Source organism: Mytilus trossulus, chromosome 3 (genome assembly GCF_036588685.1).
Source record: "Mytilus trossulus isolate FHL-02 chromosome 3, PNRI_Mtr1.1.1.hap1, whole genome shotgun sequence".
In the NCBI taxonomy this organism is placed as follows: Eukaryota; Metazoa; Mollusca; class Bivalvia; order Mytilida; family Mytilidae; genus Mytilus; species Mytilus trossulus.
Genome location: NC_086375.1, coordinates 62588664 through 62614489, shown reverse-complemented (window position 1 = coordinate 62614489; position 25826 = coordinate 62588664). Strand labels below are relative to the sequence as shown.

Sequence of the window (25826 nt, the reverse complement as noted above, 5' to 3'; positions counted from 1 at the left end):
TTTTAAGAACTTCTAAAAGCTGATAACATAGTATTTAAAATAAACCCAATTATTTAGCATTAACACATTCTTTGAAAATTTTTATCAAATCTTATATATTTAAAACAAAACTGAAGAATTGAATTTTTCAAAATGAACACTAACTTTGTGTCTTACAGGTTGCTAATTCCTGGGTAATCAAGAATGGTTTATTATTTGAGAGAACAGTGTCACCAACAGAGATGACAAGTGGTAAAAGGTAATCCTACTTGGAAACTAGAATCTAGATTTGATTCTGCTTTTGATTTTGGTTAAGCTCTGCACATTGTTTTGGGAAACCTGTTGTTATATATCAATTATGGATGAGTCACTGCAATGTACACCTCATGCTTACGTTTTAAGTTACTGTCCATTTAATCAAAAACACTATTATATTATTAATAATGATAATAATAATAGTAAAAATTTCTATAGCGCCCTATATAACAATAAAATCACTCTAAGGCGCTTTACATATATATATACATGATAAAAATATAACAAGTTAACCACAAAACAAAATGAAATAAAAAATGTTGTATTTAAAAGAACTAAAAACGTATATATGAAAGATATATGAACATAAATAATTATAATGATAGAAAAATAATAGAATTAAAATCAATGATAAGTACAAAAAAAGTAAATTAAAACATAGAAAGCGAAAATATATTAAAAATTTAGCAGAAAGATTGTGATAAATAATTGAAATGGTCATGAAAACTTTTGCTAGAATAAAAATTGTACGAAGAAAACAAAAAGACAAAAATCACAGCACATTTTCAAATAAAAGGAATAAGAATTAAGATAACAGCTTATTAAATGCAAGTCTGTAAAAATATGTCTTCAATTGTTTTTTAAAACACTAAACAGATTTAGAGTGACGAATTTGTACAGGTAGATTGTTCCATAGGGTAGCGGCAGCACGATTAAATTGTCTTTCACCGTACGTTTTTGTTCGGACATGTGGCAGTTCGAGTCTAATGCTGCCCTCTGATCGTAGTGCCCTAGTTGTTGTTTGGAGATGTAATAGTTCCTGTATATAGTCCAGGGTAGTTCTTTGCAGTGCCGTGTACGTATAGACAAGGATTTTGAACTTTGGCCGGAATTCAACAGGGAGCCAGTGCAGTCCAGCGAGAATAGGTGTAATGTGTTCTCTTTTCTAGTTTTCGTAACAAGACAGGCTCCAGTGTTCTGAACTCTCTGTAACCTTTCAATTTGACACTTGTTAACGCCGAAGAGTAGACTATTTGCGTAGTCAAGTCTGGAAGTTACAAGGGAATTAACCAGGGTTTTACAAGCATCCGTAGAGATGAAATGTCGGACTAGTCCAATGTTGCACAGATGGTAATTATATGATTTTACGATAGACGCAACTTGTTTTTACATGGTAAGAAGGCTGTCAAAATAAACACCAAGATTACGTACCGATGTGACACTGTTGATGACATTTTCACCTACTTTAAGTTGGAAAACAGGCATGTTCTTCGACTGATGTTTCGATGAAAAGACGATCAGTTCCGTTTTATCTTGGTTTAGTTTCAACAGATTGTTTGACATCCAAATGCCAATTTCTTCCAAACACAATTCAAGTCTTTTAACATAGTTGTTCCAGTCATCGAGCAGTTTTATTGTCATGTAGACCTGTGTGTCATCTGCATAGCAGTGAAATTTGAAACCATGACGACGGCATATATTTCCAATTGGTCTCGAAAAAAGACAATACAGTTTTGGTCCGAGAACTGAACCTTGCGGAACTCCGAATGGCAGATGACTGGCGTTTGATCTATCCGACCCTATAACGACTTGCTGGTTCCTGTTGGTAATATCATTTTATTTTATTGCACAATGATAGTATATTATCAATATTTTTCAAGTAAATTGCATTATTTAGATTTTTTTATGGATTCCTTCAGTTTGTAACTTTATTTCAGAAACTCTCCCAATCAGACGACAGTATTCAGTATGTTACATCCACTGGATGAAGTAGCTCCTGTTATTACTAAAACATCAGGTATGTTATAACGGAATAAAAAATTTGAACAAGTGTGAAAATAAGACTTTTGTAGAAAGTAAATAATTTAACTTTTATAAAGTTGATTAAAGTCTTTCATGTCTGACAACATATAAAAAAGAAGATGCATCTTTTTGAAATATACTCATAAAGATATGAAAATAAGACAAACAAATCAGACAAAAATCATCATCCTTTTGTTAACTATTTTTGTGGATGCATGGTAGAATTTATCCTAAGTTTTAAAATAAATCTGCATGTAACAGGCTATTACAGTCTTCAAACTAAGCCCAAGAATTTGCATCAAAATGATGTTGAATAGAAAGTGAACTTATCTCCTGCACCACTTAGAAAACACAATATTTTCAAATTAAACTGTCACATCAATTATATTATGTTAGTTCACAGATGCCACATGGTTTCTTTCTCAATTCATAGGTGACAATTACAAGAAGAGATTAAAATAAATACACAATACCAATCAAGAAATGTATCTTTTTTTTCTTATATATATGTGATTTTGATTTTTTTACAAAAAAATTTTTTTCCAATAAATTGCAAGATCAAAATATTAAAAAAAAACATATTTAAAAATAATTAGGTTTTCAAATTAATCTTAAAAGTCAGGATAAACAACATCAAGAACAATTCCAATAAAAATTTAATTAAACACCAAAAATTAGGAAAAAAGGGGAGGGTCAACCCCATAAGTGCCTGTGCATTTTCCCTAAACTTTAAAAGTTTAACAATTTTGTGTTTTAAACATCTGTTTGTTGTAATAATATCAGTCGCCTTATCAGTATGAAATGACAGATTTATAGCACTACTCAACCATTTTATAATTGAGAGAAGATATGAAATTTTCACTTTCTTGTGCATGGATGTTGGACTGATTATTTGAACTTGAAATTATGGAATTTGCATTATTTCTTGTGCTTGAAATTTTTACTAATTTCCATGTTTATTTGGTATTTTAATGTTTTGAGCGGTTCATCACACTTTCCATACAATGTATTTTGTATGGATAGTGTTGTGCACGGCACAGTACATTATATTGAAAATGTACTATCTGCTTTGTAATAGAAAGTTTTGTGCACAGCACAGAACATCAAAGTACAGAATAAACATGGAATATTTTAAAAAATTCAAGCACAAGAAATTATGCAAATTCCATAATTAAAAATAATTCCAAGTTCAAATAATAGCCTGTTATGTTCTTTTACTCAATTTTCAATAATTTTGTATATTAGACTATACAAATATTTTTTTATATTCTATAGGTGTAAGTGGCTACCCTAAGATTTCGTACTTAACAGATAATACTCAGCACATAGTGTTTACCAGTGTGGAACCATCCCTAGTATTTACATATGATACAATGATAGGAGTACATACTGTATGGAGGGTCAGAAAAGCCAGAGCAGATGTAAGAAATGATAGTTCATGATACTAGTTTATTGAATCAAAGTAAATTACACCTAAATATATAGAAAGCCATTCCATGCTATAAGTTAACAAAAAAATAGATCTCAAATGAAAAATTCCACAGCATTTACATGTTTTAATTTATATGAAACAGATACTACATTGTAACTTTGTAAAAATTGGTTCAAAATGTTCTGGAAATTTATTTAAAATTATATATTATGTTACTATATAGAAACTCTTGCATACTCATTGACCTCTGAGTTGAGTCCAAGATCATGATTTTATTTCTTTATGATTCATTTTAATAATATATATGTACAGGAGTGCAGTTCGGTATGTGCCACTTTTGAGACCAGTTTCCTACAGCCCCCTGGTAACACCACTTCAATTGGACTAAATTTGTCAGCAAGTAATCATTCTCGTTTCATCAGTAATTTGTCAGCCCAGTCACCAAGTGTATCTCCGATGAGAAACTTCTCTGGTAGAATCAGTTCTCCTGGTGGTGGATTTATCAGATCCCAAAGTCTGAGTCCTGCTGTTAATACTATGGCTGCTGTTAGGTTTGTGGTTACATAAAGAAATGAAAATATATTTTGATTAAATAATATTACTTGTAAAACAAACAATATTAAATTTTATAACTCTTGTTTTAGTAAAACAATTTGATGTATAAGTGGCACAGTTGGAAAAAAATCAAATAACTTATGTAACATTAAAAGTAGTTTTGAATTTTGAATGCATCAAATTTAATGGAAAATTCAATCTAGACTGGTAATTTAACTCAGAATAAATGTTTAAAAAATAAAAGACCAGAGCAAAGAGAAAGAAAACACCATAAACTAAATTATACACATGCATGTGCAAAAGATTTTGTTAAAACTTGTAAATATCTAATGATCTCATATTTTGACAGTCGCGCTCAGTCCCCAGCAGTTGTGGGTACAGCCTCAGTGATCAGGTTCCAGTCTCCGTCCCCCAGTGTAGCCAGAAGTCCTGCTGGATTCTTCAGGACACCACCTGTAGGTTCCTATAATGTATCGTTGATAAATGAGAGCTACTCTGAATGGGTAGAACCACTTAAACCAGAAGTATGCTTTGAACATCTATGGACAGAACCTGCACCAGCCATAAGGTAACCATTGTAATTTTTCTATCTGAAGCGTAAGCAGCATGCTTAACTTTTCTGACAAAATTAAAAAAAAAGTAGTGTCTCAAGTAAGTGTTTACCAAATTAAAAACATAAAAGAATTGAGACACTACAATGACCGTTATATCAGTGAAAATCTTTACAGATACCAATAGTCTGCTCACCCCATGATAATTCAGGAAAAAAGCTTGTTTTCAAATGTAAAAAATATCAAATAGAAGCATAACATGTCTGTAAATAATACTTAACAGCCATTTAAAAAAGTCTTAATATCACAAATAACTGAATGCAAAGAAATGTAATTGATTGGAATATTGCTCCTAGAATTTTTTTGTAAATAAATTATTTCTATAGGGATAAAAGATCATTTTTAAAGAATTCTTACATATAATGATTTGTAGAGATGGATCTTTAGGAAAGTCATCCAAAGCCTTCCTGACCAGAGATCTATGTGGACAACAATATATGTGCTATCTTATATCATACAGACAACAACTAAGGTAGGCTGGCATTTTTAACTCAGATTTTTATTGTGTTACCTTTGGAAAATTTTGTAGTTTTGTTGTTTTGATCACTTTTATTTGTTTATATGAACTTAATGTTGACTTTGAATGTATGAAAATTCAACTATCAATCTCTAAAGTAAAATAAATAATACAATAACCAGTTAAGATTATCTAGTCATTTATTGACAAAAATATCATCATCAGCAACCTAATTTTTTATCACAGATGTGTTAAGTTTGAAGAAAGCAATGACCTTAGTCAGCTGATTTTTGGTTCAGTATCTGTAATACAGGCAAAAGATGCTTTGCCAGTAGAGGTAAGTATTTAAATTTTCTGTAAATATGTAATTGAACATAAGAAGATGTGGGTGTATGTTAATAATGCTAAGTTCACATGTAATTCGAATTTGTTTCGCATTAACTAATTCGAATTAATTTAATTCACGTTCAAATCGTTTTACTTCCTAACGTCATTCTAATTCGAATTACAATGCACGTCAAATTCGCTTTACTGTCCAAATGAGGTTACCTTTTAGTACGTACTAACAAAAGCGTATTTCTAATGCGAATTGGATAATTCAAATTAGCCAATTCGAATCAATTCGAATTAAAAAAGAAGAGTGTGTGAATGCAATTAGCGAATTCGATTTGCATTCAATTTCGAATTCAATTCAAATTAAATGTCTGTGTGAACGAGGCATAAGACAGCAATCTAGTGTCACAAATAAGCAACAAAAATTGAATCTCCCTTGTCACCATTTGCGAGTATGGTCTTGAGAAACAATGATAGTCCGTTGGAAGGGGATCATAAATGACTAAAACTGTGTTTAGAAAGAGCCATATCTATTACACATAAAAGACACCCTTGTAGATTTTGAAAAAGGGTAGGCTAATGCTGCTACAAGGCAGCACTCGCACCCACAAAGTGAAAAGGGATTAATATAAATTGCAATATAAACTTGTTTCCCAAAAGCGCATTAAGTATTACCCTTGTCAGTTCGTTCAAACATCCCAAAAATGGTTTCATTCTGACTTTATCAACACCAAATTTTATGAAACTCATACACAATGCTTATGATAACCACAAAACTCAGATTAATTAGGAATTTGGTTGGCATCACTTGAACCATTCTGGAGTTATGCCCTTTATAGCGTTATATGCAAGCAGGGGCATCATCTGTGTCCCATAGACATATTTTCTTCTTTTTTTATATAGGCTTTTAATTCATTAGAAAACCTCTGACAATGCTTTGGATATTTATAAAAATATATTAAATAAAATTGTATTTTATTTTTCAGACCTTAGATCTGTTGATAGTTATTGACCCTACAAATGTATTATGGGTTTATAGTGGGAGCACAAAGGTAAGATCTGAAACTCATTTATTTTTGTGCTCTTTTTAGTTAAGGTGGTACCTAACACTACAGGGAGATAACTCTGTAAAATCAGCTTAACGTTTTAATGACATAGTGTTCATAAGGGAATATTAAGCTTCTCAATGATCAAAATAAGTGTTTGTTAAACTGCTATATAACCAGTGTAATTTTCTGATAAAATGGTTGGTTCAAATTTTTTGAAATTTTTATATTTCTGTCAAAGGGTCAAAGTAAATACTTTGTCATAATTTCTAAGAAAATTAAACGAGCCAAATTATTTTTAGTTAAAGTGTTAGGTACCACCTTAAGCTGTCTTGAAAGGCACCCAAGAACCATTGCTTACAGTTAATGTCTGTCATCTGTTATCTTCATAAGCAAATAAGCCAATAGATATACCAAAATCTGTCTGAATTGCAATTTAGCTTGATGTCTAAGATGAAAAATTTACATATCACTTAACTACGAACGACAAATCTCAGAAACTGGATGTATACAGAGAAAACTTTGCCTTGGTTGTTTTTAGGAAATTCAGTTTGGAAGTTTATAGCAACACAACTGTATATGTATGCTTAATTTTTTTTCAATATTTACACAGATCAACAGGCTCCATGTACCAACTTTACCTATAGGAACAGGATCTATAAGTATGTTGAGAACCGTAACACCACTTAACAGTCCTACCAGAGGTAGAATATTTACCTCCAGTAGACCTCCTAGTGCTATGGATGCTAGATTTGATGATGAAGAGGTAGGATATTTCAATTTGAACACATTGATAAATGATTACTCAGTACCTTAATTAACCATGTTAATGAAATTATGGCATTAATGGATCAAGTGATTACAATAAATACCATGCTGGACTAGTGATTGTAATTTTATCCATGCTAGAATAGTGATTGTAATTTTATCCATAATTGACCATGCAATTCCAATAAATATCAAGATGTAACATAGGATTTCAATAGAGATGGATCATGTATTTAAATATATCCTTATTATGAATAACTTGTAAGCTTATTAAAAGTGGTGAACATCATGGCACCATCAACTTTCCATGTTTTGACATGTTATTTTATGATTACAGCTGAACCATATTTCTCCCGTATCTGATGCAGACGAGTCAGCTAACTTTGAGGATTGTCCAGTTCCAACTGGGTTTGTTCAAGGTCTCAGGGATAATGTTGGAGTCAAGTTTACTATTGTAAGTATTAAAGACACGGAATATTACTGTAAAATTAAACAATGTGTAAGCATTCTATACTTCCCAAGCAATTAATGGTATAGGATAGTAATAATGGTGTCAGTTTTTTATGTCTATTTATCCCCTCATCAATATTCTAATGTAGGAAACAGATTAATATAAGCTAACAGCTAGTTTCTGGGTCCTATTAATTATTTCACCTGTATATGTAAATGCCTATTTGTGTACGTTACTTTACCTGAATTTAATTAATAAAATATGTTTACACTAATATTGTAATGAATGTTTTCAAGATATTTCTGTACTTAAAGCTTTGGGATTTTTATCAAAACAAAAGTGAACATAAATGTTAAACCCATAAAGAAAAAATTATAAACTATATCTGGATTGAATGTGGATTAAACTTGAAATACATTAAGTTTATAATTTTACACATTTTGCAAGGTTTTCAAGATAATGCAAAACATTAGTTATCTACTACTTCTAGATACGTATAAAATATTATGTAGAATGATATAGCTATTACTATGTTTCAGGAATTAATGAATGGTCACCTCTGTAGAGCTGCTATGCCTAACCAGACTAATTCACCAGGCAGTAAGTATGTTTTACACCGTAGATTATAACAGAAGTTCTCAATCTAAGTATCATAAAGGCTCTTTTACTTTAAAGTGCATACCTGATAATCTTAATGTTGCATCAATTGTTGAATACCTATTATATTCTTATTGATTACAAGTAGGGATATAAATAATTAGCTATCTTGAAATTATCGTAAAATGAAGAATGGGTATAAATTTCTAGTTAAACTTAACAAGTTCAAATATCTCATTAATATGGTAATCTTAAATTTGCAGTTGAAGCTTGTCTGAATGGACTGAAACACATGTTACCAAAAGACTTAGCCATCTTGTTACTTGGTAAATGGTATACAGCAAGAAATACTCCAGGTGGCCTTGGGAACCAGTCTGAATGGGCCTTGTTTACAAGATGCCTTCTCAATCTAATGGGCTATGATACTACAAGATTAGCCTTGACAAGTCAGGTACTATGGATTCATGATGTTGAAATGTCTTCAAATTCATTCCTAGAAGCAAATTTTAAGATTGAATAAATTACATATCAACTATTATTTGAAAGTTGCAATTATAAGTTCTTATTGAGATACCTTTGACACTACAGAATTTTTTAAACCACTTTAAATTCTGAAGTTTTTGGTAGGATTTATCATTATAAGATATCATTTATCTATATATAATTGAAAACAATATGGTTAAAATAAAATTATAAAAGTGGCATTTATATATGCATTTGAATGACTCACATTTTTTTTCATATCTTTACAGCAAGATCTTGATGTTTCTATGTCACCAGTTGTTGCTCAAAAGAAACCAAAACAATCTGATCAAGGTTGTGAAGAGGTAAGTTGTCTGAATAAACTGTTCATACTTAAAAGTTGAAATCCCCAGTGCATGATTGAAATTTGTACATATTTTGAATTATATACAAAAGTTAAAAATAACACCAGGAAATTGTATATCTATTCTATAGTAAGCAGTAAAATAATTTGAAGGAACAACTTAGGATGTTTTTTGCTGTAAGAAATGTAAAAATGCTACAGTTATATTATTATGAATGTAAATGAATTACATACAAAAGTTAAAAATAACACCAGGAAATTGTATATCTATTCTATAGTAAGCAGTAAAATAATTTGAAGGAACAACTTAGGATGTTTTTTGCTGTAAGAAATGTAAAAATGCTACAGTTATATTATTATGAATGTAAATAAGGCAATGATAACAAAAAGTTATTTCTAAAACTTTTATACCATATTCATGATTATTTTCTTTTATATATAGTAAAAGACATAAATTTTGATATCAAAATAAAAGCATGTATAAAGAGGACAAATGTTAATTTCACATGTTAAAAGAAGATACTTATCAGAAAGATATTCAAAATTACAATGTATTTTACAGGACTGGGAATGTTTGATAAATTCTGACCACAATGAATTTATGAATGCCACCATGGAATCATCACTGGGTCTAAGTCATGCAAGCTCATTACCTGATGCCACATCTTACTCTAAGCCTTGTGGCATCAATACATCTGCACAATTATTTGCACACATACCATCTATATTGATGGCTTTACATTTGGTTTATGAGGTAAGCTAGTTTCTTATTCTTTATCATTAATGTATGACACAAAAAATATGTTTTCCGTATATAACAGTAATTGAATTCTGTGAAAGACAAAATAGCCAATTATATTGCTGATTATCAAGTATATATGATATAAGGTTTACTTTTGGATGTTTTCATGTCCTGTAAATGACACATGTCGGAATAGAGTTTTGTTAGATTTACTGTAAATTATTTATGAAGTGTATAAATGGTAATTTCAAGAAGTTATACACTGCTGGAAATCAATGATATATGTAATATTGTGCTGATGATGTTTTAGGTTGAAGCAATATATAAACAGATCAATATACAATATATTTACAATTTAAATCAATGTTCAAAATAAAAAGAAGTTGATATTTTACTCTGTTTAATGAAACTTAAAAGCTTTTGTTCATATTTAAGTATGTATTAGCAACCAAACGATGTAGAAGTATGTTCATCTTAAAATTTGATACATTAGGAAATGTTTCTGCTATGGAAATCATACAAAATATCATGTTAAATTTGATACATGTGGAAATTTTTCTGCTATGGAAATCATACAAAATATCATGTTGAATTCTGATTGTTTAAGTTGATTTTTTGACCAGGATATGAAGTTGAACATTTTACTGACAGATGAACTTTCTAAGTTAGCTCCCATCTTGTTGCAGATAGCCAGGTAAATAGTTATATTCTTTATACTAGTGTTGAAACTAAATGTTACCTGACTGATTTGTCAAGGAAACTGTAATATGAGGGGGGATAGGACCTTTATCGGGACTCCGGGATTGGCTGTTTTTAAGCTCGGGATTTCGGGATTGACCCTTTCGGGGTCCGGGAACTCTTGTTTTCGAATTTCAGGACGTCGGGATTTACTTTATTTGAATTAGGGACCTCGGGATTTCGTTTTTTTAAGCCCGGGATTTCGGGATCAGGACCCCTCCTATCCCACCTCTAATATTGTGTTTAGATATCTTAGAAATACATGGTATAGCCAATTTTTGAAATACCTGTTATAGTTCTGTATTTATATTACTTCCTTGTATGCTATGGAAAAACAAATAACAACATTTTCAAACATATCGATATGAAGACTCATAAAAGAAAAACATGTTTTCTTTTATTTTAGTGATTTGAAGTGCTCTAACTACACAGATTATTACTGTAGAGATTATCCACATTTGTTTCAACAGATTGATGACATTAGTCAGATAAACAGTGGTAGGTATAGTTTTAGTCAACAGATTGATGACATTAGTCAGATAAACAGTGGTAGGTATAGTTTTAGTCAACAGATTGATGACATTAGTCAGATAAACGGTGGTAGGTATAGTTTTAGTCAACAGATTGATGACATTAGTCAGATAAACAGTGGTAGGTATAGTTTTAGTCAACAGATTGATGACATTAGTCAGATAAACAGTGGTAGGTATAGTTTTAGTCAACAGATTGATGACATTAGTCAGATAAACAGTGGTAGGTATAGTTTAAGTCAACAGATTGATGACATTAGTCAGATAAACAGTGGTAGGTATAGTTTTAGTCAACAGATTGATGACATTAGTCAGATAAACGGTGGTAGGTATAGTTTTAGTCAACAGATTGATGACATTAGTCAGATAAACAGTGATAGGTATAGTTTTAGTTAACAGATTGATGACATTAGTCAGATAAACGGTGGTAGGTATAGTTTTAGTCAACAGATTGATGACATTAGTCAGATAAACGGTGGTAGGTATAGTTTTAGTCAACAGATTGATGACATTAGTCAGATAAACGGTGGTAGGTATAGTTTTAGTCAACAGATTGATGACATTAGTCAGATAAACGGTGGTAGGTATAGTTTTAGTCAACAGATTGATGACATAAGTCAGATAAACGGTGGTAGGTATAGTTTTAGTCAACAGATTGATGACATTAGTCAGATAAACGGTGGTAGGTATAGTTTTAGTCAACAGATTGATGACATTAGTCAGATAAACAGTGGTAGGTATAGTTTTAGTCAACAGATTGATGACATTAGTCAGATAAACGGTGGTAGGTATAGTTTTAGTCAACAGATTGATGACATTAGTCAGATAAACGGTGGTAGGTATAGTTTTAGTCAACAGATTGATGACATTAGTCAGATAAACAGTGGTAGGTATAGTTTTAGTCAACAGATTGATGACATTAGTCAGATAAACAGTGGTAGGTATAGTTTTAGACACCAGTCTTCATACGTTATTTTAATATTTGGGGGTAAGATCAAAACATTTTTTCACTATCACAACAGTGTTCACCTGAGTAGATATTTTTCAGTATGACATAATTTGAGTGAGAGTTATTTCCCTTGGAATTCATGTTAGAGGACGAATTGGTTGGCTCTCTTATTTGACTAACCAAATTATAACATTTACAAGCACAAGTCTGATAAGAGATCTCTACTAGACCTTAGTTTTGACACATACAAGGCTTAAACAGACAATGATTATTTAGTTAAAACAAATTCTAAATCTAGCTGTCAGTATAACCGTTTGAATTTAGCCGATTTACGAGTGAATTTGTGCACATTGGCCTCCATCATAGCAATAGTTGGAAATAACTCTTACCTCCAGTTACCTCAATTAAAAACTAGTGATATGGATATAATTTCAGATTAATAAAAAATGGTGAAAATTTTAGGTGGTAAATTTACAACCTTATCCTGCCACTATTGGTGTTTGATATTACATTCAGCCATATCTTTTTACTGCATTCTTATGACCATTATAATTGTTATAACACTCTTAAGATGTGTTTTCACAATGTCAGGTTTGTTTATTATGGAATCACTAGTTATTTTTTGTAGTAACCTCATCAGCACACCTCATTTATTTCTGCTTTATGAAGCTGATTGAAGATTGTATTAGTCCAAATGAAGGAACTGTTTAAGTTTTATGTATGCCAATATGAGCATGATTGATTTTTAGTATATTTTGTCTTCAGAGAATTTAACAAAGATGCAGTACCCCGGTATTTACAGTGAACATGTACCATCAGTTTACCAGTGGGTGTTGAAACACATGAGGAATGAAGATCCTGGATTATTTCCCTTTATACCAGCAGTGTGTAACAATATCAGGAATGTTATCTCAGTGAGTACACATACAATATTTTAAAGGAGTAGGGGCATTAGGCCCAGTTTTTGCACAAGAAAGTAAAATGTTTGATAACTTTTTCAGAGTGGCACATAATGTTTGGAAATAAATTGGGTCAAGAAATGTAAACGAAAAACATAAAGATTTTTATCTGATGACGACCCAATTTAACTGTAGTCATTCATAAGAACCATTTTTGCAAAAACGCTGAAAAATGCAGAATTTATGCAGTTTTCCATCGTTATTTCCATGGTGGAAACATACTTAGAATTTGATGAAAACCGTGGAAAATCAAGATTTTAGACCGTTGGTTTTCCCGTTTGAATGGTTTTACACTAGTAATTTTGGGGCCCTTTATAGCTTGTTGTTCGGTGTGAGCCAAGGCTCCGTGTTGAAGGCCGTACTTTAACCTATAATGGTTTAATTTTTAAATTGTTATTTGGATGGAGAGTTGTCTCATTGGCACTCACACCACATCTTCCTATATCTATTGTTTTCAAAATATGCAAATTTAGTCATGGTTTGATGCCATGGTAACTTGTTCAATGTGAAATTTGTTTTTATTTTCTGAATACCTAGAAGCTAGTTTGGACAAATTTATTAATATGTGTGGTAATTTTTAAATTGGGGGTAATATATGAGCCAAATAAGGGCCTTATTGCCCCTATTTCTTAATGTTAAGCTTACAGATTCACTTTAGAGATTATTTATAATTAAATGTTTTTTTATTGGAAGACAATGAGTTCTCACTTTCTGATTAATAAACAAGTCTGAAATAAGTTGTTAAAGAAAACCTTGTTATCAATTGTTAACATGGACATTTTTATGCTAACTCATACAGGTATGGAATTTAAAAATAAGCTTTTACAGAAACAAGCATTTTTCATTTATATGTATTCCAAGAGTAGTAGAGGCAAAGGGTTTTGTGTAATCTTATATAAATGTTTGCTCACAATTTAGTATGATGATAATATTTCAGTTGTATGCATTGATGATGAAGAAGAAGTTAAACACAGAACAAGCCATTGAGAGATGTTTAAGGAGAGTGGCCCCTGCAGGTATGTTAAATTTTAGCCAATTTAAATAGCAACGGTAAAATTCTGTATAATTGCAAATACAAGATGAAAGTTTTCATATTATGATATTCATGTACGTTTAGAGATATTTAGAAAGAGTTTGTCTTTTTTCTCCAGACTAGTGACCTCAGATATGTGTTGTTTATGGTGATAGCTTGATGTCTAATTTTTGTAGATTTTTCAAGCTCCTGACTTGGGACAGGCTCATAAATGAGGCAGGGTTAAACATGTTTAGTGAGAATTTAACTCTCCCCTTTTACCTCTAGCCAATGTAGAATTAGCAAACACACAGCAATGCACTCAGTAAAACTCAGTTTAAAAGAAGTCAGAGTCTGATGTTAGAAGGGGTAACAGAAAAAAACTAAACCAAAATGACATTGATTCATAAATTAGCAAAGGACTTCTAGCTGTTACTTACAAGCAAGCTCCAAATCTCAATTAAACTGATTGAAAGATTATGGCTTCATATGAAATAAAAAAAAATTATGAGAAAACATTTGTTACAGCTTGCTGTAAAATTGTTTTTAGACGGAAGTAATAGAACAGAACTCTTTTGTATACTAAAAAAAAATTTGAACATACCCTGAACACCAGAATATATGTACATGTATTGACATAATTGATTAATTCTGAGTGATGTATCTAAGTCCACCTTTGTGACTTATTGATAAAACATAATGTTAGATAAAGGACAAGGTATGATAAGGCCCGTTTTTGGCCCCCCTATTTTCTCATTTTCTAAATTTTGCTTTGGAAAGCTACTTATCTTGTAAAAATATTCTGTTAGGTTTGAAGTTTGTTTGTATGAATTTCAAAACAATTAATTTCAGAAAATGGATGAGTTTTGATGGGGGTAAAAGGGCATCAAAATCGTAAAAAGAACAATTTTTGGCCATTGTTTCTTAAAATTCAATAACGTGCGCCTACGTGACCTAGAAAAAAATATTGCGATTTAGTCAGCAAAAACAGTTGTTATGACACTTATGATCCTGGGTCAATTTGGCGCAGGCACTATAGAAATAAGAATTTGTTGTGAAATCACCTGCAAAATGAATAATGGTTACAATATTTGAATAATAAGAGAAAGTTAACCCCCTCACCTCAACCAGATGCAAAAATTAGTGGTTTTTAAGTTCATCCAAACAATCTTCAAAACATCAGTGAATGTTTTAACATAAAAAGTAGCTTTTCAAAACAGAATTTGAAAAGTGAGAAAATAGGGGGTCCCATAACATGCCTTATCGTACCTTGTCCTTTCTATTTATAGATTTTTTTATGTTAGACTTTTTATGTTAGACTTTTTAATTTTATTAATGATTAATGCTAGGTACAAAGATAAAATCAGGTACTGGTAATTCAACTTTTCCTCTCCTTTTCTGGTGTTGTATTCTTCTATAGTCTAAAAATGCATCATTCATATCATCCATTAGTAGGAGCAGATGACAGAAATTGCACAGATAATGGTGCATAAATTAAAATGCTTTATTTTAATCATCTAACACTGAAAATCCTGCTTTATCTGCCGTCTAAAATCTCAATATTTATTCAAATAGAGAAAAAGAGATATGGTTGCTTTTCTGCTGTCTTGAATATCATTATTTAATCAGATTGAGAAAGAGAGATTATGAATGCTTTTGTAAAGACTAAAAATCTCGTTATTTAATCAGATTGATAAAAATAGATATGTTTAGTCTGGTATTCCTTGCCCACTAGAAGCTAGCAAGTTTCCTTTCTATTAGTGCAGATTGCCTTGCTTCTTTACAAACATTCCTTATAAACAGTCAATGAATATAATTTACCTCATAGAAATCCCTCAGATACCTCAGTAAAATAGCCAAGAGAGTGTTAAAACAAATTTCTAGTATAGGATAAAATTCATAAGATAATTCTTACTAGATATTGTTGTGAAGTCCCTGTAGCACCAGTTTGATTTATCTTGTTATTATGTATGTGTTTCTCCTCATCTCCAAAATCTCCAAAAATTGTATGTTGAATATGAAACAATTGCACGTTTGCTCTATATATGTTTGTCATAAGTGGATTGAGACTATATATATATTTATGTGGCAAATTATTAGGGAGCAAGATGCATGTGGTTGAATGGTGTTTTATTCTCCTCAATTTTTGCATGTTAATTGTAGGGAAAAAATTATATCCAAAAAAGGTTATAGAACATAATGGATGGAGAGTTGTGTCATTGGCACTCACACCACATCTTCCTATATCTATATAATGTAATGTTTAAGTTTTATTAAAAAAAATGTAAAATTCTTGCTAATTCATGTTGACAATAACCAGACTTGAAAATTGCAACATTGTGTGCATCATGTGATTATCTCAAGAAATTCTCAGTGATATTTTAGACAGGCCTAGGACAAAATATCAAGTCTATTTAAAAATTCTCATTCTGATTCATTTTCTATTTATTTCTAGCCCATCTGGCCCAAAGGGCCAAGTGAGCTTTTCTCATCACTTGGCGTCTGTCGTCTTAAACTTTTACAAAAAATTTCTCCTCTGAAACTACTGGGCCAAATTTAATCAAACTTGGCGACAATCATTATTAGGGTAATTAGTTAAAAAAAAATTGTACGCAGACCGGGCCAACCAACCAACCAAGATGGCCGCCATGGCTAAAAATAGAATATAGGGGTAAAATGTAGATTTTTGCTTATAACTCTGAATCCAAAGCATTTAGAGCAAATCTGACAAGGTCAAATTGTATATCAAGTTCAGATCTATCTACCCTCAAATTTTCAGATAAATCGAAAAACGGGTTGTTGGGTTGCTCTACCTGAATTGGTAATTTTTTACCAATTTTTGGTAAATTTTGTAATTTTTTACAAAAATCTTGTCCTTTGAAACTACTCACCCAAATTTAACCAAACTTACCCACAATCATTATTTGGGTATCTAGTTTCAAAATGTGTCCGGTGACCGAGCCCATCAACCAAGATGGTCACCATGGCTAAAAATAGAACATAGGGGTTAAATGTAGATTTTGGCTTAAAACTCTGAAACCAAAGCATTTATAGCTATTCTGACAATGGGTTAAATTGTATATTAAGTAAATACATCTCTGCCCTGAAATTTTTGGATGAATTGGACAACTGGTTGTTGAGTTACTCCCTACCAATTGGTAACTTTTAAAGAAAAATTTGCCGTTTTTGGTTATTATCTTGAACACTATGATAGATAGAGATCTAGATAAATTGTAAACATCAATAATGTTAAGCAAAGTAAGAACTACAAATAGGTAAACATGACCAAAATGGTCAGTTGACCATCCCTAAAGGAGTTATTGTGCTTTATAGTCAATTTTCATTAATTTGGTAAATTTTTGTAAACTTTTACAAAATATTTCCTCTGTAACTAACAAGAATTTTCAATAAAGTAAGATCTACAAACACATCACCATCACCAAAACACAATTTTGTGAATCCATCTGTGTCCTTTGTTTAATATACACATAGACCAAGGTGAGAGACACAGGCTCTTAAGAGCCTTTAGTTTTTATCACATGGTATTTAAAAATATTATAGAAATGCTGTTTGTATTCATATTAGACTTTTTAAAATTACATATATGTATTTCAGGCCACAGAGCTCCTACGTGTGATTTATCAATGTCCAGGAGTTTCTCCCGGAGTTTCTCTATCACTGTACCTACAGCTAGTGTATTGGAACGGATGGTTTTATATATGACAGAACTGGGTATTTATCACACTTATCACATTATTTTATTTTTAAGTTATATTATTTTATGAACACTTTTTTGTTTAATTTTCACTGTAGGTCTTAATGATGATTTAAAATAAATATAGCAAGTTGATAATTTTTCTCTCCTTATAATCACCAAAAATCTGCTGAAAATACAGTTGTGTGATACATGTATTAATTGAGTTGTTTATCTTATTCAACAAAAGTCATATTCGATATCTGCTATATGTAAATGTTAGATTGGAACTGTAAATAAAAGGATACAGTAGTAATTATAAAGTGATCTGTATTACAAATCTTAATAAAATAATGATTAGTTCAGCTTCCTAAATGCTTACAATGATATGTTTCAAATATTTTCAGGTATGACAAAGAGGGATTTAGAACGACTTCCAATAGGAATAGCTCTACCATTTCGTGAAGCTATATTCCACTGTAGATGTAATCCACCCTCTGATTGGCCAGAGGAGGCATATGTTCTCATAGGTATTATTTAACATTGAATGTCATTAATGACTGGAGTAGAAATGTGTTTAATAATGTGGAGGCAGGGGATGTTTGATCAGTAAAATTTTACAGCATGTTTTCACTTGTATAAAGAGTTGTATGCCAGAATAGTTCAAGTCATTTTTTGCCAATATTCTCAATAATGGGTACTAGTATTATGAGTAACTGAACTCCTTACAATTTAACATAAATCCTGAATATTGAAAAAACAAATGTTCAAATATTAAAGCTGTGGGCTGTTATGTACTTTTATAGGTCGACAAGATATATCTCAACTGTTATCACTTACTAAAGCTAAGCCAGAACCAAGACCAGGTGTAAATAATTGGTACCAGTCTAAAAATAAAGAGACAAAGGAAGAAGAGGATGGCATGGCACATACTGATGAAGAGGTACATTTGAATTTTTTATGGTTATATTGGTATGATCCCATACTGTAGTATGGTCCACAGAGTTTGCTAGCTATACAATAGTCTATTTATTTCAAAGGTCTCAGGCGTCCTAATATTTCATGGTTAGAAAAGTTAATTTCATGGATATAAGGCCACGTTTTTTTAATTTGTTGGTTTACGAATTTTCCCAATAAAAAAGTCCGGTCGGTCGGTCGGTCAGGGAAAAAAGAAAAAAAAATATTTTTCAAGACAGAAAAATATGCAAAATAAATAGGTATTTCACCTTTCTTATATGCTATTTTGTCCTCATTTCTTAAATTTTAGTTCGTTGAAATATTATTGCTCAGCTGTCATCAACATTGCATCTAGTAATTTCCTGTAAAAAAAAAATTCAGGGATAATGCATTTGTTAGGGTCGGTGGGAAAAATAAAGCATGAAAAGACAATTTTATTTTTATTCTGAAAATCAGCAAAATCAGGTCCTCAGATCCTTAAACCAACAAATTAAAAAAACAAGGCCTAATTAAACATGGATTATTCTACCGGAGACAAATAACTAACAATGACCATATAACAAAGATGTGAACAGAAGAAATTTATTAATTATTATTTTCTTCTAATTCTTTCAGCTATTAAAACTGAGATTTAGTGAAGATTTAAGGGTACAAGAAGTGAGAAGACTGTTGCAATCATCAAGGCCTGCAAGAATAGCCCTTGTGCAGAGACCAGAAGTCAGGTAAATACCATAGAAGCAAGTCTAGTAACTGATCCACTCCTTCTGTCTATCTTATAAAAAAGAAGATGCAGTATTATTGCCAATGAGACAACTATCCACAAAAGACCAAAATGACACAAACATTAACAACTATAGGTAACCGTACTGCCTTCAACAATGAGCAAAGCCCATACCGTCTATCAAAAGAAAACTTTTGTCAACAATGTTCTTGGCTTCAATAAAAGGGTATGGTTTTATAGTTGGTCTGCAGCTTAATAATGTTGAGTTGAAGTGAGTAGGCCATGTAGACTTTCTGTTTGCCTATTGTTTGATATTTTACAACACTCGATGTAAGAAAAAATGTTGTTTTATTTTTCTTGGTTCTTGTTGAAGGAATATTGACCCAAGTTTTACTGGCATCAGTGAAAGGGAATGATCAGTTAAGATCAAGTATAATATAGTAATTAAACAATTGCATGCAGTGATGCAGGTCTAAACCTAGAATTGGTCTTGTTTAAAGTTTACATGTACCTTTAAAATCTTGCTTTTTGAAACTTCACTGTGAGCCTTTTTCCCTTCACAATATTTTTTCAATGAAAATAAGGTTTATGATAGATATATGGACATATGAACTGCATAATATTATTCTAGGAATAATGTGAATGAAAAAGAAAATATTACCTCAGAACTATTTATTAATTTTGCTATTTCAGTGACCATGATTTTATTGAAGAACAAGAGAGACATTTGTACTCTATTTGTATCAGGACAATGGCATTACCATGTGGAAGGTAGAGTATATTTTATGATTAATTTATTTGTACTTGTTTAATGTGGATCTGATGCTATTCCAACCCTTCAATGAATTTCAAACTTCATAGTAGGGTTTAAATCGTATCAGTTAGTTAAAAGTTTATTGCAGACATTAAAAACTTTTTTTGTGACATATGAATATGTGAATATGAATTAAATTGAGTGAATAAGAATATAGAGCCTATCAACAACAAAAAAGCTTAGTAGTGAATATCTGTTTCCATGGACATTTCACAATTTGGCATGTCTCTGATTTAAGAACAACACAATTAAAAAAAAGCAGCATTATGTTGGGTCATAACAATGTAATACATGTTCTCTAATTTTCATGCTATTTTCACATTTCCTGACAGGTGTAAGAAAAATATTTCTAATCTCTAGTGAAAAATTTGTTCTCAGCAAATGATAAATGATTGGTCGAAATTTTATTGTGAAGTTAAATTTTCTATGTTTCTTATGAATTTCCAATTGTGACGTCATGAAAAAAGGCGACCATGCCTGATGACGTCACATAAAAAGTACACAGCTTTGTTCAAATCTTTCAATAAGATAGATAAAAATCATTAGAGAAACAGATTCCTTTACTATAACTCGTGTATTTTGATATTTCTCCACTCTCAACTATTTAAAATGCTCTGCAAAGCCTCACGCTTTAAATATTAAAATTTAACTGTCTCGAGTGGAGAATATCGTAACACACTTGTTGCAGTTGTGGAATCTACATGTCTCCAATAGTTAGCATATTTGGCATGCTGTGTTGTAAGCCCTAATTAAACCTTGACAAACTCTGATATGAAACTACTATCATCCCATATAAGATCATGAACACTTTAAGTTGTAGAAAATTGTCTTACATTTATATCTTTAGTTCAATAATAAAACATAGATACATGTATAAAGATGTCAATTTGTCTACAATAACTATAATTGTTTTGCAGAGGAATGTTCACCATGTGTTCTTACCATCCACTGCCTACAGAAGCTTTACCTACACCTAAATTATGTCTGACAGGAAGAGCCCCACCAAGGTTAGTGTTCCAAAGGAAAATCATAGTATAATGACAGGTTAACAATTATTGCCTATATGTAATGTATGTTTTGCAGAGGAATGAGGGATTAAATGTTGTGCTAGTTCAGATCATAATTATATTTGTAGATTATTGTGTTGCATTGTGTATTTGATCGTTAGCTAACTAAGGTGTTAAAGATAGAACTACGTCTGCCATTATGCGTTTCTATTCAATACAACATAAAGTATCACAATTAGGCGACGTCACAAAGATAGTGGCTGTACCGCAAAAAGGTACATTAATATTAGCGTAATTCTTAACAATATTAAAGGTTTTATGAATTATGCCCTTTAATTAATAATTTATTCTTATACAATCATTTGAGATTTCTGTATTTTTCTATTGTATTTGGTTAATTTCCTGAAAGTAAAAACATTTATAGACCCAGAATTTACTGCAATTGAATTTTAAGTGAATCAAAATTTCTTTGCAGCATGTATAAACATGTAATGATGTGGTGTGATTGACAATGAGACAACTCTCCACCACAGACAAAATTAAATGACACTGAAGTTTACAACTATAGTTTACTGTTCAGCCATCAACAATAAGCAAAGAACATACTATAAAAATGGTTGAAAAGGGCTCAACTTATCAAATCCTCACACAGCAGAAAAAACTTTTAATAAATCACAGATTGGATGTATATTTATACATGTACATCTCCACAAAAAAAAAGACACTAAGAACAGATCTGATAGAACTTGCAGTAAGTTAAAAGCCAATAACAACTAATAAAAAATCATCTGTTAAAGATTAAAATATGAATCCGAACACATTCAACTTCTAATGGATTTAGTGTAAAGACGTCATTATCAACAATCTGTTGATACTTGTAACTTGAATATGGTTATGCCACATAATTTAAATCTGCACACAATTAACCTTATTTGTTACTGATTAACAAGTATTTTGTTTATTCACATACTGGTAAATTTTCCAAATGAAAACAGAGAACAAACTACTATGGAAGTAAATGAAATTAACAAATATTTGTACTTATAATCATTTCTTATTGTTTTGTAGAAATGCTACTGTAGATCTAACCCACATTGATACCCCACCTAATATGTCAGCATGGCCACAATTCCACAATGGTGTGGCTGCTGGGTTGAGAATGGCTAATTCATCACAGGTAAACTACTACTACTATAGATCTAACCCACATTGATACCCCACCTAATATGTCAGCATGGCCACAATTCCACAATGGTGTGGCTGCAGGATTGAGAATGGCTAATTCATCACAGGTAAACTACTACTACTATAGATCTAACCCACATTGATACCCCACCTAATATGTCAGCATGGCCACAATTCCACAATGGTGTGGCTGCTGGGTTGAGAATGGCTAATTCATCACAGGTAAACTACTATTGTTTCGTAGAAATGCTACTGTAGATCTAACCCACATTGATACCCCACCTAATTGTTTCGTAGAAATGCTACTGTAGATGGTGTGGCTGCTGGGTTGAGAATGGCTAATTCGTCACAGGTAAACTACTACTACTATAGATCTAACCCACATTGATACCCCACCTAATATGTCAGCATGGCCACAATTCCACAATGGTGTGGCTGCTGGGTTGAGAATGGCTAATTCATCACAGGTAAACTACTACTACTATAGATCTAACCCACATTGATACCCCACCTGATATGTCAGCATGGCCACAATTCCACAATCGTGTTGCTGCAGGATTGAGAATGGCTAATTCATCACAGGTAAACTACTACTACTATAGCTACTGGATTGAGAATGGCTAATTCATCACAGGTAAACTACTACTACTATAGCTACTGGATTAGTTAAAGATAGTATCAGTTTTAAGTTTGGTGTATAAGTAGTGAAAAACTTTTTTTATATGCTACAGGTAGTTCTTAAGCTTCAAACTTTTACATGGATTCAGATCTTACAGTATAAGGATTGAAATATAGGTTGTATAATCATTCAATAGAATGCCTTTAAACAGAAATTTTGCTGATTTTTCTATGGATTCTAGGCTAATTTCTAGCTAGTTTACAGCAAAATGCTTCTAATCGAAAAGGCAAATTATTTATAAACAGCAATTTACTTTTTCAATGCTTATATTCTTTTGTACTATGAAAGGACTCATATTTAAAAAGATATATGGTTGTTTTTCTACATTGATTTGTTTTGTAGGTTGATTCTACGTGGATAATATACAACAAACCAAAGAGTAATGATCTGACCAATGAATATGCTGGATTCCTGATGGCCCTTGGACTAAATGGTCATCTTGTTAATCTTCATATGCTTAATGTTCATGATTATCTTAGTAAGGTATGTCTTTTGTATTTTTTTTCTGTTTTTTTTTTGTTTTTTAAAGTTTCTGTGTCAGTGCTAAACTGGCTATACAGTAGACTCCGGCCAATCGGATACCCAAAATGTCAGCTAAAAATATCCGATTGTCCGATATATTCAATTAGCCGATGAACGTATATTCCTCCAAGTTTTTTTTCAAACTTGACAGACACAGCCCTAAGATACCAATAGCTATTAAAGCTGCTTTATTAATGGAAATTTGTAACTATAATCTCAATGTTTTTTTCAGGTACAAGTTCGGATAATTCGGTTGATTGAGTAATAGATCGATCAGTTGATTATAATGTATTTTGGATATCTGTCAGTCTGTTGATTTTTAATTATGTGTTGATTATCTGAATAAAATATATACCTCTTAAATAATGAGACTTGTTGTTTTTGCGTGATTTGTTTCATTTGTGTGTTAAGTGTTAAAACAGGTAAAAGCTAAAAATAACTATGAATTCTCGGAAGTAGGCCACAGGTAAATCTATTAATAGCTTAAGAAGTTGATCGAACTCGGATCTAATTTTCTACAGTTTTTTATTTATGAAACACATTTCCAATTTCAAGAAATACAACTACTTTTATGATTATAAAATAGGACATCAAGATGAGTAAAACTAATTTGCTTTTCTATCTTATTTGTCGTGGTTCAAAATTAAAAGCTGAATATTATGCAAATTAGGAAAATGGCGTACGTGTGTACAAGTTACATAAATCTATTTCACCTGGGATATGCTATTGACAAACGATTCCTTATTTTTACAAGGGACTTTTATATATATTTTAATAAATTGTTGAGAAAAAGGTACTTTTCATTCATATTTAATAAATATTGATGAACATCATGCACAGTTTATTATTTCTGTCGTGTCGTTGTTTGTGAAGTAAATGATAACGATCCCATTTGGATAAACACATAATAAACATATCTTAGGCAAAATATAATATCAGATTCATAGAATAAACAAGACAACAAGAAAAAACATGTTTTATTTGACTGTAAAAGATCGTTTTATTAATAAAATGAAACATTTCTGTACTGAAGTTTTCTTAAACTTCGTAATGGCGCAACTTCCGGCTTCATTTCCTGTCAAGAAAAATATGAAATTATTTAAAAATATTCGATTGTACAGGATTTTCACACATTTTTCATGAATATTCCTATCCAATTAGCCGATATATTCTAATAACCGATATTCGATTATCCGATGTATTTTGACTGAAATGTATAGGGAATGGTTCGGTGTTTTGACATAATATTACAATAGCCGATATATTCGTTTAACCGATATCCGATTAGGTGGAGTCTACTGTATATGCTATAGAGTTTCTGTATTGCTCATAAAATCGGTTTATTTTTTCAATAATGATTTTCTTTCAAACTCCTCAATCAATATAAGTTATGGAAGCAATATATAAGTTTGTCTGTTTAACAGCTGTCTCTCTATCTTTTGTCTTGGGTCTTAAGTTTAAATTGTTAGTAACAACAAGTCAAAATTGCATGAATTTTGGTGGTCAGTGAACAATTCTGGGATATATGAAGGTTTGTGCAAACTTGATATGACTTTAACAATCATATTACGTCATAAACTAAATAAAAGTAAACTCTACATAAAAAAATCATCTTATTGTTTATAATGCCATATTCAATTATATAATGGATGCATATAAGTTTCTTAGACTGATATTAGTTCAAAAAACAATGCTACAAGAAAAGACATTAAATTATGTGGATTTCCTATGTAAATTGTACTATTTTTTACAGGGTCATGAAATGACAACAGTTGGCTTGTTATTAGGAATGGCTGCAGCAAAGTAAGTTTAAAGTACAATCACAGTTTTATAATGAATCCAATTAGATGTTTAGTTTTAATCAATGAGACAGCATCCAAATAACAAATCAGAGAAAAAACTGTTTTCTTTTACTTTTTACTAAAAAAGTACCAAATTATATATATATCTTGTTGACGTCTAAAATACAGAACTTAAAATTTTGAAACATAACCGAAATTGTACAAAAATAAATTTATGAGCCAGTTGTATATTACAAGGTATGCTTTGACAGTGAATAGTGTATACATATCATAATTGTGAGGCCTGTCTGGCACTGACTTTAAAGTGGCAACAGATTGGGGATCATTTGTATTGGCTTGCAACAGTTTACTTTTTGTAAACAGATTGACAGAATTCAATCAGACTTACAGATATTATACAGG

The 25826-nt window shown here is 31.3% G+C and overlaps 1 protein-coding gene across 1 annotated transcript in view; it reads left to right on the top strand.

Moving 5' to 3' along the window:
* The window catches only part of LOC134712053 (anaphase-promoting complex subunit 1-like), a 78203-nt gene that overhangs the window by 5218 nt on the left and 47159 nt on the right, over window positions 1-25826 (top strand). The window contains exons 6-32 of the mRNA XM_063573189.1: window positions 159-238; window positions 1953-2032; window positions 3313-3458; window positions 3782-4020; window positions 4374-4592; window positions 5009-5107; window positions 5339-5429; window positions 6412-6477; window positions 7085-7237; window positions 7577-7693; window positions 8230-8290; window positions 8551-8738; window positions 9040-9114; window positions 9676-9867; window positions 10479-10549; window positions 11000-11091; window positions 12838-12986; window positions 13969-14047; window positions 17659-17775; window positions 18145-18267; window positions 18544-18680; window positions 19310-19416; window positions 20109-20186; window positions 21147-21236; window positions 22305-22413; window positions 23443-23583; window positions 25376-25425. Coding sequence (XP_063429259.1) covers window positions 159-238; window positions 1953-2032; window positions 3313-3458; window positions 3782-4020; window positions 4374-4592; window positions 5009-5107; window positions 5339-5429; window positions 6412-6477; window positions 7085-7237; window positions 7577-7693; window positions 8230-8290; window positions 8551-8738; window positions 9040-9114; window positions 9676-9867; window positions 10479-10549; window positions 11000-11091; window positions 12838-12986; window positions 13969-14047; window positions 17659-17775; window positions 18145-18267; window positions 18544-18680; window positions 19310-19416; window positions 20109-20186; window positions 21147-21236; window positions 22305-22413; window positions 23443-23583; window positions 25376-25425 — 3149 coding nt within the window. The remainder of the gene's footprint in view (window positions 1-158; window positions 239-1952; window positions 2033-3312; window positions 3459-3781; window positions 4021-4373; window positions 4593-5008; window positions 5108-5338; window positions 5430-6411; window positions 6478-7084; window positions 7238-7576; window positions 7694-8229; window positions 8291-8550; window positions 8739-9039; window positions 9115-9675; window positions 9868-10478; window positions 10550-10999; window positions 11092-12837; window positions 12987-13968; window positions 14048-17658; window positions 17776-18144; window positions 18268-18543; window positions 18681-19309; window positions 19417-20108; window positions 20187-21146; window positions 21237-22304; window positions 22414-23442; window positions 23584-25375; window positions 25426-25826) is intronic.